A 12,956-nucleotide genomic window follows, 5' to 3' on the forward strand; every position below is an offset into this window, starting at 1 on the left:
GAGAATCTCTGTGTTCTGTTGTTAGGCTGCTCAGCTTGCTGTCCAAGACGTCCCCTCTCTTTTAGCGCTTTGATACAAGTTAATCCCAATCATGGGCTTCATAACTGTGAGGCAGTGATCAAAGCCAGCCTGCCCTTGTGCTGAGTCAGCTGGAATACAAGCAGATCATCATATCACATGGTGCATCTTTACACCAGCTTTTTCCCTCTGATTTACATTCTAAAAACTGGATTACTACTACATTGAAAAAACTTTGCTGTATTACTTCTCTTCTAAATTAGAAAGGATATGTGAAGTACATTTTGCTTCTGGAAAGTATATATTCTTGTTACAAGTCTCATATGTAAGAGCTATGTTCCATCTAAATCTAGATGACTAGAACTAGAATTCTGTGGTGTGGCTCAGGTGTGTTTGGTGCATGACATGAGCATGGCTGAGCAAAGGTGAAGGCAAAACAGGGCAAATTTTATGTTTTCCGGTTATGGAAATAAACTCTTAAGGGTGCTTATCAAAACAAGTCAGCCTCCAAAACACAATGAGCTTGCCTCAGACTCTCCTGATCTCTGTTTTTCACTCCTTCTCCTCTTTCTTACGCTAGGTATCAGTGTAATGAAGGAACAGACTGATTCTTGCGCCAGCAGCTGGGAATGAAGAATCATTTGAGGATACGAGTATATATTTAAATAAGCTATGTCAATTTAGCAGGTTTTGTGGCTGTACTACAACATAGGTCACGCTGGTAATTCTGGCCCAAATTTGGAAGTGAGCTTCCTGTAGGAGCGAGTGTATTATTTCATGGCTTTCATTGTGTAGGTTTTAAATTTATGTTAAAATTCTTTTAGCGCACAGTGATGTTGGCAGGCAGTGATACAGTTTTTATAATACAGAATATTAGATCGTTTTAGCTTTGTGTGAATTTCTTTATAGCAGGATAAACAAGTGGAACCAAGATATGGTAGCCTAGCCAACGCCTTTGAAATACTGCACCAAGTTATGTACATCAGCTCATCTTAAGATAATACAAAGTAAGATCTGATCTGCAGAGGTGACAAGGCAAATAGACTCACAGAAGACACTGAACTTTGCATCTGTCGTTTGTCTGCTCAATTAATGCAGTACTGGTGATAGCTATTAACTACTAGTGTCCAGTGGAAAAAAAAACAAACACTTAACTGCTGGGGGGGTGGTGGTATTTTTTTTCCTGTGCTTACATGAGGATTTTTATACAGTGTGGTACTGTGATAAACTCATGAAGACATGTTCTTAGTCATCAGATGCCACAGAAGTGTAGCATCTAGGAATGCAGGACTATTGAACTGTTATGAATGGGATATATTTTAGTGCTTTAATGTTATAAAAACAGTTGATGTGCTGTTATATCTGTAAACAGTCTCATTTTATGCTCAGAGTTCTAAATATTGAAGATACTGGTATCCCATTAGGTATTTTATGCTGAAGCAGCAATATTCTGAAATTCGCATTTAGTACATGGTTTGAAATACTAGTATAATTTGGTAGTTGGAGCAAAGGCTTTAGGAGTCATAACTCTTCGGTGTTTTTCCTGACGTGTTAGAAACTGGTAGAACATTAAATCCTTGCTTATGGATAGGTATTTTTAGTAATGACGTGTCAGCAAGCTTCAGGCTGTTCATTGACTACCTAAAGAAACACATAATTATTTGAAACAAGTGGCTTTTCTTCTGTCGTGCCTGGAAAATGCAATACGGCTGGCTGCTCATGAAACAAACCCAAAGCTTCTTTATGTTGCTGCTTTTTATTTTTGATTTTAAACTAACATATGATCATGACATTGCTGTGCAGTTCTCTGCTGCTTATGTTTTAAGTTGAAATCTCGTTTTTGTTTCAGATTCTCCTTCTTCTGTGGTTAACAAACAGCTTGGATCCATGTCACTTGATGAGCAACAGGGTGCGTGTGACAGGAAATGCACTATACCCAGCCATAGCTGATTGCAATGCTTCCTTTCAAAATTGCCTTTCATGATGATAAACAGTCTAAAAATGCTGTTCATCTATATAAAGTAGAATTCTGTAAGCAGGTCTGCGGGAAACTCATTAATTATTTAATTCTCAAGATGAGTAACAGTAAGGTTAATTGTTTTCAAAAGACATCCTATGCCCAGTTCTTAATGCGCTCAGTGTAGGTACAGTAAATGTCTTATGTACTCTACAGACATCTAGAATTTTTTTTTTAAATGCAAAGTAAAATTAATTATGTAAGCAGTCTTTTTCTGAATAGAACTTCTTGGATCAAAGTGCAAATGACAAGATTAAAGTAACTTTTAATCATATAGTGCCAAGTTAATGTATATTCTGCAAGACAGACGTGCAGCTTCGTTATACTTGAACAACTGAGTAACTCGAGAGCACTTATTGCATTTAGATGTATCCTACCTCTTCAACCCCTTATCCTACACCCTTTCTGTTAAACAACTACTAGTGATTCTCTGTAGATGCCCTATGGGCTGGTGGTAGAGAGAACGCTTGTGAGCTTTCTGTATGTCCATCATTCATCAATTTTCAGATTGTGAGCAGTGAAGTGGGCCATAGGTGACCTTATTGCAGCTGAACCAATGTCATCTGTAGTGAATATTTATGCCTGAATAATTAATGAGTGATAGATGGTAATTTAAAAATAGATTTCCATATACTCTGCATTATTCTTACTTCCATATCAAAGCCTCAGTAGAGATGTAATAGCTCTAATCCCACAAAAGAGCTGGCTTTTTCATCTTGTTTCACATTCTAAACTAGAATGTTGTTTTGAAATCGCATTTCTGAAAATAGTCTATGTGGCAACTGTTGAGATTATAGTTTATTTTGGGATATCAGAACATCGAAAAAAATCAGTCTGCATTTTATATTGACAAAACATATTCATTTTGTGGAATTACATTTTGTGATGAAATAGCCTTAAACTTCAACGTCTAAATTTGCTAATTATTCACAGTTAGTAGCCTACATCTCTCCAGTAATTGGGTTTAGTTGGAAGACTTGCTTATAATTAGTGGCCAATTTATGCTCTCTGTTATGAACTCAAAGCATTATTTGATGAGAGTAGAATAAACTAGAAGTAACATAGAAAGTCTGCAAGTTTACTGAAGTTCTTACAGCTGCAAAAAATTTGGAAAACTGATAAATTTTTTCATGAAGTTGTGAATTAAGCCTGTCTGGCAACAAAGATTCAAACCAGAAGTTTTGGTCCCAGAAATCAGCTTCCAAATCTACATTGGATTCTTCCTCAAGCAGGATCAGTTGCCTTAAGTACTAGGTTGTGTATTAATTAGTTGTAATAGACCCATAGTTGTAATAGGCTCTCGGGAGTTTTTCTAATAATGTTTTCCCGTGTTAAGAAATTACTTGAACTCATGTGAAGAGGTCTCATAAAAGCACTTCAAGTGTTTTAATATGCAAAAAACCCCTCCAAAATATATTTGTTTATCCATACTGTATTGGCAGACCAGTTCTCTGCTCTGTTGTTGTGTTGGTATGGATGTTTTTTCTGTTGTGTTGGTAAGGAAATGTTTTTCTGTTGTGTTGGTAAGGATCGCCTGAAGTGACACAGAATGTTACTTCTAGTTTGGAAAAGGAGAGGTAATTTTATTATGAAAACTGTTGTCCAAATGATAACCAGAAAGAACAATTTGCTGAGATTGAGTTGGATTTTTGAAGTTGAACTGCATTAACTTCACTTCATATTTGAACAGAAATATAAAAAAAAGTATAAGTAGCAAACGAAGGAAGTCATATAAGTTCTTTTTATATAGAAATGCTTTTTCTTTCTTACTCCTATCTTATCTTAACATGGTACTAAATCAGCAGTCTTTCTGTTGGACCAGTCTCTCTTGTTAGCATTTGTTTTAAGAGTGTTTCTGAGTTTGAAGATATCTTGATACTTATTACAAACATATACATTTATAATTATTCTGACTGTCCAGTAGAAGATCTAAATCATTCCCACCTATAGAAAACAATTTCAAATGGATTACAGTGATCTACAGTGGAAATATTTATCTATTTATTTATTTTTAAGCTGTGATAGTAGTGCTGGAGGGTGGCTGTTCAATGTGTTGCAGTGTAAAGGTGGCTGTAAGGTACTGCCTGAATTGGTATGATTAAAGAGACAACCTAAGACTAGAGTACTAGCTCAGTAACTTGGAAGTGTAAACATGTGTATGCATCCCATACTATCTTAATGCTGCTTCCTACGTATACAGAAGCCGTACTGATTACTGATATTTCTAGATATTAGCAAGTTAGCGTGAGGATTTAGTAATCCCTTCTGGAGATCTCCATAGCAGATTGTTCAGTGCACATTATAGGTGCTTGAGCTGGCTCAGGATGAGCTGGTATGTTAGCTATGGCACAGTTAGTTCCTCATAAGTAGTGCTGTAAGTCCTGGAAACTGTTTTGGTATGTGTTGTCTTCCAATTAGCTCTGCCTCCCAGTCAGATGAACGGATTGAGCCTTGGTATATGTATTGAGCTTTCCACATCTAGAGAGCTCTGCAGGTGTAAGCCCAAGAATTTCAAGCCTGTGCTTGATTATAAGGCACAGTGTGATCTGTACTGTCTCCTCCTGTAAAGTGCAGTACTACATCTAATTAGTATAAGAATTGTCTAGACAAAGGATTAGAATGCCTTGGGTTACAAATTAGACTGACCCAAAGAATTATTTTATTTTCAGTCTTTCCGTAGATGTCATTATGCCTTATACTGACCGATATCAGTATAATATTGTTCAGTCAGTCAGCATTCCTCACTGGGTAGAGGACTCTTCACACTTCTCTCTAATTTCAGCTGCCTCTGAATTGTCATGTGTTAAGCCTTCACATGGAATTCCTGTTTTCTGAAATACACCACTTATTTTCTCCTCTTTAAATCAATTTTTCTCCCTTCAGAAGTAACTCTCTTTGGTTTTCACACAGAATATAACCCCATCTTCATAGTGTAGAGAGCTGATTTTCTTATGAGGAGATCATAATTAGGACTGGATAGGAATAATTTCAGAAGTTTTTAATGAAAAGTCATCTATCCTTGTGGAGTTGCCAATAGACTAGTGAATAGGGCAACATCTGAGATTTGGGAAACTAACTTGAAGTTCCTTATATTAGTTTAAATAGGTAACACTATCTGTAAACCTGTCGTTATATGCTTACCGCTTCATACTTAAAAGCCCCAATCTTCGTGAAGTTACACTTGCACGGGTTCATTTTAAAAGGGCAAAAGTGTGTATGAAGGATATTGCTTTCAGTTGTAGGATTGGCTTTTTTTTTAAAAAAATAAATAAGACTATGACTGAAATTTTGTTTTAAAGGTCATAGCTTAAAAGTACCTTCCTCTTTAGGTACCTGGAGAATGGACCATTTCATGGGAATGTTGTTCTAGGACAGGGCTGCTTATGAAAGAAGATTATAAGTTTTTAGTGTCTTTAAAGTGTAATGTATTTGGCTGTAAAATCTAGGTAAGGTTTCAAGGTATTTTATAGGAGTTTGGAATAGACTTTAGTAAGATGTTGATAAGCTACGACTTTCTTTTGGAGCAGTTACTACCCTGCTAAAGCATGCAACAGATTAATAGTTCTGTGGTTTCCCCTAAATCACAGGAGTTGTGCAACTTTTCCTCTTCTTCCCTTCATTTTTTTTTTTAATCAATTTGAAGCAGATCCGACTTCATGGAATGAATCTAGTGAAAGAGAACAGTGCTTCATTCTGATCTACTCAGTCTTTGGCAGTCACACTGTTCTTCAAAACAAAGAGTTCACGACTTCTGGATTTTATGTGGTTTCTCTAAAAGAATGTTCAATTATGTACTAGGCAAAGCTTATTAGCTTTCTTCACAGAGGCTCCCATTCAGCTTTCATGAGCAGTGTAAATTTAATATAAAATAGTGAACTACACAGCTAATTCTGTGCAGTTTATTATCAGGTTCTTGTCTCATCTGTCATTTTAAAAGTTTCTTGTTCTTATTAGCATTGATTTCATGCCCTAGAGCTAGTTTAAAGAAGAAACTGACCCAATCCAAATTGTAGCTCATGTTATTGTAGATTCAAGAAAAAGCTATTACACAATATGGTTTAACAGCTATCTGTCTCCAGAAATCTGTGAAAAGAATTTCTTAGTTAGTTAGTACCCTGTTTGAATAAGTCTACAACAGTTCTTCCAACTTTTTGATTGTGAATAAATGATCATCGCTTCTGCGGTAAGTGTAGTCAGAAGACAATCTTTATGCATCTTACTTTTCTTGATTGAGATTTTAAGACAGGAAAGCACTGTTATGATAATTTGATCTGAGATTTTTAATGCAGGCATAATATTCAATTAGGTTCATTATAAGATAGCCATGCTTGGTTGCTTTGGTCAGTAATATTAACTGTTTTGTGCTGAAGCAAACATTGCTATCAACGTTACAGTATAGTCATTGTTTGGTGGCTGTCTTGGAGTATTCAAGGCACTAAGTGGTCTCTCTTTGCCTATTAGTTTTCCCAGTTGAAAGATACGTCTTGTCTGTACGTATTACAGGGCAGGCAGAGAATTCTCCAACTGTGTAATGCTTTATTCTTTCATTGTCTAGCTCCTGATGACCTGTGCAGTGTGTTGGAACAATCGGTATTTGTACTTGCTTAGGAAGGGATGCTCAAAGTTTGAAGATCTTTAAAATAAGAGGTGCTTGCTGAGAGGTTGCCAAAAATAGAGAAAGCACCTGTTCAGTTAAGAAAGAACATGTCATTTTTCTTCAAAATCTATAATACCCCACTATGAAATATTTTCTTAGGTTTGTTTATTTTCTTACTCAGTTTATTTCAACTACTGGGAACCTTCCTTTTGATCGGTTTAATCCTTGCTCCGCTCTAACAAGAGTAACTGGAACCTTCTTTTTAGAAAAGCTATAAGCTTTTCTTTACATAGCATGAGGCCCGTGCCCTATGTACGATTAGGATCGTGGTTGTAATTGGCTAATTCTCTTTCACATAAAAATAGTTTAATTACAGGGGGGTTGTGTTTTCTTTTGTGGTGTTTTTTAGTTTCTCTTCATAATATGTAGGAACAGATATTTAAAGATCTTTGGAGCAGCTGATCACTGCTCTGATCTTGTGAGTGTGCTTCGACTTGTCAGCAGTTTGAAAATATAAGCATTCATCTTTAGGTTAAATTCTTACATCCTGTTTCATAGTTCCTATAACTTAATTGTGTTTTTTAAAGTGAATATCCTGTGGCCATGTTGTAGCCATTACTATTTTAATAATAGCCTTTTTAGTCGGGGAATTTATAGATTGCAGTGGTTTTCAATTTCATTCATGTCTGTTGCTTTTGGATATCGTGAATACTTCATTTTGGAAGTACTCCCCTTCTGCTTGCAGTTACAGTACTATGAAGGGTTTTTTAATCATGAAGCTCTCAGAACATGAATTTACAGTGTTTTTATGACAACTAGCTGACAATTTACAGCAGGTCTAAAGATATTTATAGTTGACTGTGTTCTAAAGAGGAAAAAAAGTGAAGAGGATGATGATTTTTCTAGACCAGTGATTGTGTCTAGATCTCATTATATTTTTTCATATGTATTTATTGAGGTAAAAAAGATTGAATGCTTGCAAAAACATTTAACAGTCTTATTATTAATATACTTGATAGAAAAGGGATCTGCTTATAAAAGGTAATATTGTGTTTATACATACCTGTCTGCAATTTTATTTACCTGCATGTTGAAGAACAGCATTGTCTTTGTTTGCTCTTATAAATACAAATAATTTTAGTCTATTTTTAAAGCATTGCCAATTTTGTGTGTTTACTCTGAAACTTTTTAACTTTCTGCTTGGGCTGTAAAAGATCTTAAATAGCCATTGTACATGTTACTACCACATTTGGCCTTTGCTAGGATAATTAATTGAATCTTCGGAAATATAACAACTTTATGTATACTAATGATGCTCGTCTGAACTTTACCAACCCTATATTTACAGAGAGTGATAAGCCACGAACAGGAGCAGGTGAACCAGTTTTAAGTTTGCACTACAGTACAGAAGGAACGACTACAAGCACAATAAAACTGCTTTTCACTGATGAGTGGTAAGAAGCTAAATTTTATTTTGACTGGTTATTGATCAATACGTATCACTAACACTGGTCTAGCATAGATACAGATAAATTATTTTTCCGTATGGTGTGTATATATATTTTTGCTATGTAACAAAAATTTGAAATGGCTGTAGTCTTTACCACATTCAGAATCTAACAGACCGTCGTGCTTTAACATAAAATTTATACAAGACGGTTTTTTGTGATATTTACTGCAAATCTTTTTGATGGGAACATAGTTTGAAACATGCTATATTCATCAAGCCCTAGCATTAAATTAGCGTTCATTAATCTTACTAAAGCAAGGTAGTGCAGTGATAGAAGGTGGTCTAGAGGGTAGTGCTTAAGTTTTAATGCTCTACTCTACCAGACCTGTCATATGGCGTTCAGCAAATTAGCCTTTCTGTGTCACAAAGCAGTGAAATTATTATTTCTGTATTTGAGGAGTGTTGATGAATGCATGTGATTAAGATACTAACTTTTTGGACTGTTTCTTTATTCTAGCGATAGTGTACTTTCTAGATAGTTAACACATACTGTCTAACTCTCCTCACTCACTTGTTTTTCTATTGAAGTCTATCATGAGAGCATCTCGGGATCTCCCAAAACAACCACAATCCTTATTTTATCTCCTCTTACTATTTCTGTTTCTTTGCTTATGTTTTCAAAATAATTGTAGAAGGCAATAAGTAAAAATGCTTCCTGGCATTTGTTACTGAGGAAAAAAAACCACATTTATCTACTCTTACGTGTTGTGGTTTTAGACATAAAACACAAATTTTGTTCCTTCATTTTGTTTGGAAATTTGAGCAGTAATCTTTGTTTTCACAAGAACAAAGATTTTTCCCATGTTAATCTGAAGTATTGTGACGGTTATGTTCAGTCAATCTTATCAGACTGTATTTCTGTTTAGAGTTCACATCCAGCAAGGTCTGAAAGAATTGGTTTTGCTGTAATACTTTTAACTAAATCTGCATTTAGTTTTGTCGTCATCTTTGTTTAATATTTTAAGGTAGACAGATTTCACAAGAGGAACAGTGCAGTAGCAAGTCTTTTGTCTACTTATTCTAGTGTCTTTTAATGTAATAATAAATTATCACCACTGTATCACAGAAAACATTTTGTTTCTATAGTTATTTTAATACAAAATTTGAAAAATGCTGTTTACACTTCAAACAGTTAATGATATAAGTGATTCTGAAGATGGAATATTTGAATGAACATCATGGAAAACATTATTAAGAAGAAGTAGACTGTACAGGGAATGGAGATGAGGGACAGGAAAATTGCTTGTTAAAAAATCTGTATTTGAGGAAGTAAAGACTAAGCAAATATTACTAAAACTTAACTTCATTTAAACTTTTCAAAGGATATTAAGACAAATGGGGTAAAGTTCCTTGGTGATTTAATCGTATTGCACTGAGAGTGGACTGGGAGTTAAGGTATACTGAGAGGAAGCAAATCTAAATAAATACTTTGTAATAGTTTCCAGTGAAGGTGAAGGTGTTGGTGAAAAGGTCACAGGACCTTAGTGCAACTTAAGTGAAAGTTAGACTTGGAAATTAATTCAGCAAAATTGGCGGAAGGAAGGATTTTTTGAACTGGGAAGGAGAGCCAGGGGGAAGCATGTATTTTCTGTCTAATAACAAGGATTTTAACAAATCTCTTGGGCCAAGTGTAGCACCGTGTGAATGGCAAACATCAAATATAATACTAAAGGAGAATGAAGGACTAAACGACATGATATTTTAAGACTAGTGCTAGCAATATCCAAGGCTTTAAGACAGTTCTGATAGAAAGGCATATTAAACAAGCAGTACATGAGAATTAAACCAGAATTTTGGGAACTACAGTGTGCATGATTCAGTACTATCTTATTTTGTTTTTTAATCAGAATAGTGGGTTCTAGAAACATACATGGTATAATGGAAAGAAACTGGCTGGATTTCCAGAAAGTATTTGATACTTTGCCACATGTTGAATTTCTGTTCAAGGTGGGGCAGAGAGATCAATAAAGAAACTGGACATGGTGGTAAGCTAACTTAATGGAGCTTTTGTAGTGAGGGATGTAGTGTAGGTAGTGAGAAGAAGTAGCATTTCATAGTGGGACGAAGTCACAAGGCACTGTCAGTTCACAGGCTAACTAAAACATTGCGCTGAAGAGCGGAATAAAAGAAGTAGGATGCAGTTCCATATAACAGAGTGTTGCAGTTGAGGACAAATAACAAAAACCTAATCTGAAAGCTGGGAGTGTTGTGAAAATTAAATGGAGGAAGGCAGGGACTTAACAGTCATTTCATTCTCAATATAATACTAGAAAGGCAAGTACGATTCTAGATGGCACCACCTGGGAAACTTCAGCCAAGGATGAAAATAACTGGTGCAGCTGATCAACTCTGCTTTGCTTTGTGACTTAAGAATGCTGTTTGCAATCCTCATCAAACTTTCAAGAAAACCATTTCAAATTGGCAGAGGTTCAAAGGACGGTTACGTGGAGAACCCGGGAAACAGAAAACCTGCTAGGGAAGCACATAGTAGGGCTTAACGTAACGAAAACACAGGGTGTTATTTTGCTCTCTCAAACTGCTCTTTCACACTGCTAGTGTGAAAAATAACACTGAAGAAAAAATTAAAGTACAGTAATAAATGAATGTAAATGAGCATTGAACATGGAGCTATAAAGTAAAAAAAAAAAAAAGAGTAAAAATCTTAGTGCTTAGACTGTGATTAAGTTTATAGAAGTGATTATATCATCTGAGGAATGAAATTGTAAAAATCCTTAACTTTGTGTCTCACAATGCCCTTCTTGTCTGCCCATTCAGCAGCTGCTGAAAATTCGTGACTTAGAAATATTCTGAGGGCTTAACAAATTTTCTACATATTCCAAATCCAGTACAGAAATGAAACAGACTGTTGCTCATCAAGATGAGTAAGATATCTCATGTTTAATGTTTAATATGTAATGTAAAAAATAAAAGTACTGAAGTCTAGGCTAGATTCTAAAGAATCCAGACTAAGCATGATTTGTACTTTTTCTAGCAATGTTGTATATAAAATAGTTTAGTAATAACATGCACAGGTAAGAAGGTACTTGTAACAATACTGTATAAATTCTTGAGATTCATGCTTATAATTCTCGTAACTCATCTTTTGTCTAGAGGTTTGCCTAAGCTTGAGACCACAACACAGATATGGGAGAGGAGAGAATGAGAGTGCTCAGGAACAAAACTTTGCATTTCCTAACATAAAGTTTTTTCTAGAGAGTCTAAAAATACTAGTTTTGATGACATTCAGAACAGCAGTCTTAAGTATTTCCTGAGGAATAATTTTTCTTATTGTAAATATAAATTGGTTTTCTACAATAATTATCTAAACACGAAAGAGGGATAAATTTCAAGTACCAGCTTATAGTAAATCTTGAGAAATAACTCTTTGACTGAAAGCCACCATCAGAAGTCCATGTCACCAGAGGTACAGGAATGATAGTTAGGGGTGAAGAACCTTGAGAAATTTTAGCTGGATCACTTTTTAATTGGATGGGATAAGATTATGTTTTAGTGCTCAGGTGACAGCTTGTAATACCTTTTAATAAGATCTCTTTTCTTATCATTTATGCAGGCAAAAAAAAATGTGTGAATAGTCAAAGAGAGAAAATCTTTTTTGAGTTCTCACAATATTTTGGAAAGAAATTAATAAATCCTTTAAAGGTTAAAAAAAGGTAAAAAGGAGGGAGCAGGGTACAGTGATGCAGAGGAACAGTGTGGGACAAGTGGTGATGGATGTAATAAAAGAGAATTTTGAAATTGCTGTGAAGTTGTTAGTTGTAGCTCCTGTTGGGCGCTGTTAGATCACAGTGAGAAAAAAGATGATGGTCAGGCTGTGCTACTGCAAACAATCTTATCTATTTATATTATTTCTGAATATTTTTTTTATGTGTTATATTGCCAGGAGCAGCAGAAATTCAAGCTCTAGGGGGAGTGGAAGTCATTGCAAAACTGAAGGCCAAGAAGACTCTCTAAAAACAAAAGCCTCAGAAGAGTCAGGACCTGAAGATGAGGAAACGAGTAAGATATATATTGTTATTTCTGTGATGTTAAGGGAAAAATTCTGCTCTAGTGTGTTCATGACTACCATTGAACACAATGGGAGTTTCTTACACATGCATATGAGGGCAGAGTACAGCCATAATAGAACGTGAACTTTTGAGGGGAAAGAAAAAGACACCAACCTGGATAGTTGCAAATAAATATAAACAAAACTAACCTGTGCAGACTTTAGTTCTAAAACCCGTATTCTTTTTTCTTAAGGACATATTTTCTGTCCCAATTTGTATTGGAAAATAAAGCAATTGCACTTTGGAGTCATTAATGAGTGCTAGGTTTTTGTTCCATTTCTTTCAAGCTTTCTTTCAAGCTATTTTGTTACAAGTGGTTGTCTTGCTCAGTTCATTGCCAGAAGGGCAGTCAAGTTAAATGACTGGTTCCAGAGAAGTTTTGCTTTTTTATAGAAAAATCACTTTTAATAGAGAGATAACTTAATTAATTTCTGTCTTCAGAAATCATAGATTTCAGTAAGTGACCATCTGTTTCAAGAGTATTAATGCTACTTTTGCAACTGAAGTTCTTAAGGCATAGGATATTAAGTATATCAAGGAACAAGAAATAAATGCTTTTTCCTTTGTTAGCGTTTTGACCTAGGTAAATAGGTAGGTTTATATATACTGACTTTTATGTGATTAATATTTGAGATTTCAGTAAAGTGACATATGGGCTTTGGAGGGGATTGCTTTGTTTAGTTTGATCTAGGAGTGCTAGAATCACTTAAGTTTGCTTACATTATAGATGTGCATCTAAATGAAATC

At 35.2% G+C, this 12,956-nt stretch overlaps 1 protein-coding gene across 6 annotated transcripts in view; it reads left to right on the forward strand.

Moving 5' to 3' along the window:
* Positions 1–12,956, forward strand: part of DCAF6 (DDB1 and CUL4 associated factor 6) — a 90,730-nt gene that overhangs the window by 53,462 nt on the left and 24,312 nt on the right. For 4 of the 6 annotated variants that reach the window (XM_054060388.1, XM_054060411.1, XM_054060395.1 and 1 more), the window contains 3 exons: positions 1,868–1,927; positions 7,981–8,086; positions 12,044–12,159. In XM_054060388.1, coding sequence (XP_053916363.1) covers positions 1,868–1,927; positions 7,981–8,086; positions 12,044–12,159 — 282 coding nt within the window. The remainder of the gene's footprint in view (positions 1–1,867; positions 1,928–7,980; positions 8,087–12,043; positions 12,160–12,956) is intronic. The other 2 variants (XM_054060402.1, XM_054060417.1) reach the window with 1 other exon arrangement.

The sequence above is a fragment of the Cuculus canorus genome, chromosome 1, assembly GCF_017976375.1.
Source record: "Cuculus canorus isolate bCucCan1 chromosome 1, bCucCan1.pri, whole genome shotgun sequence".
Classification (NCBI taxonomy): Eukaryota; Metazoa; Chordata; class Aves; order Cuculiformes; family Cuculidae; genus Cuculus; species Cuculus canorus.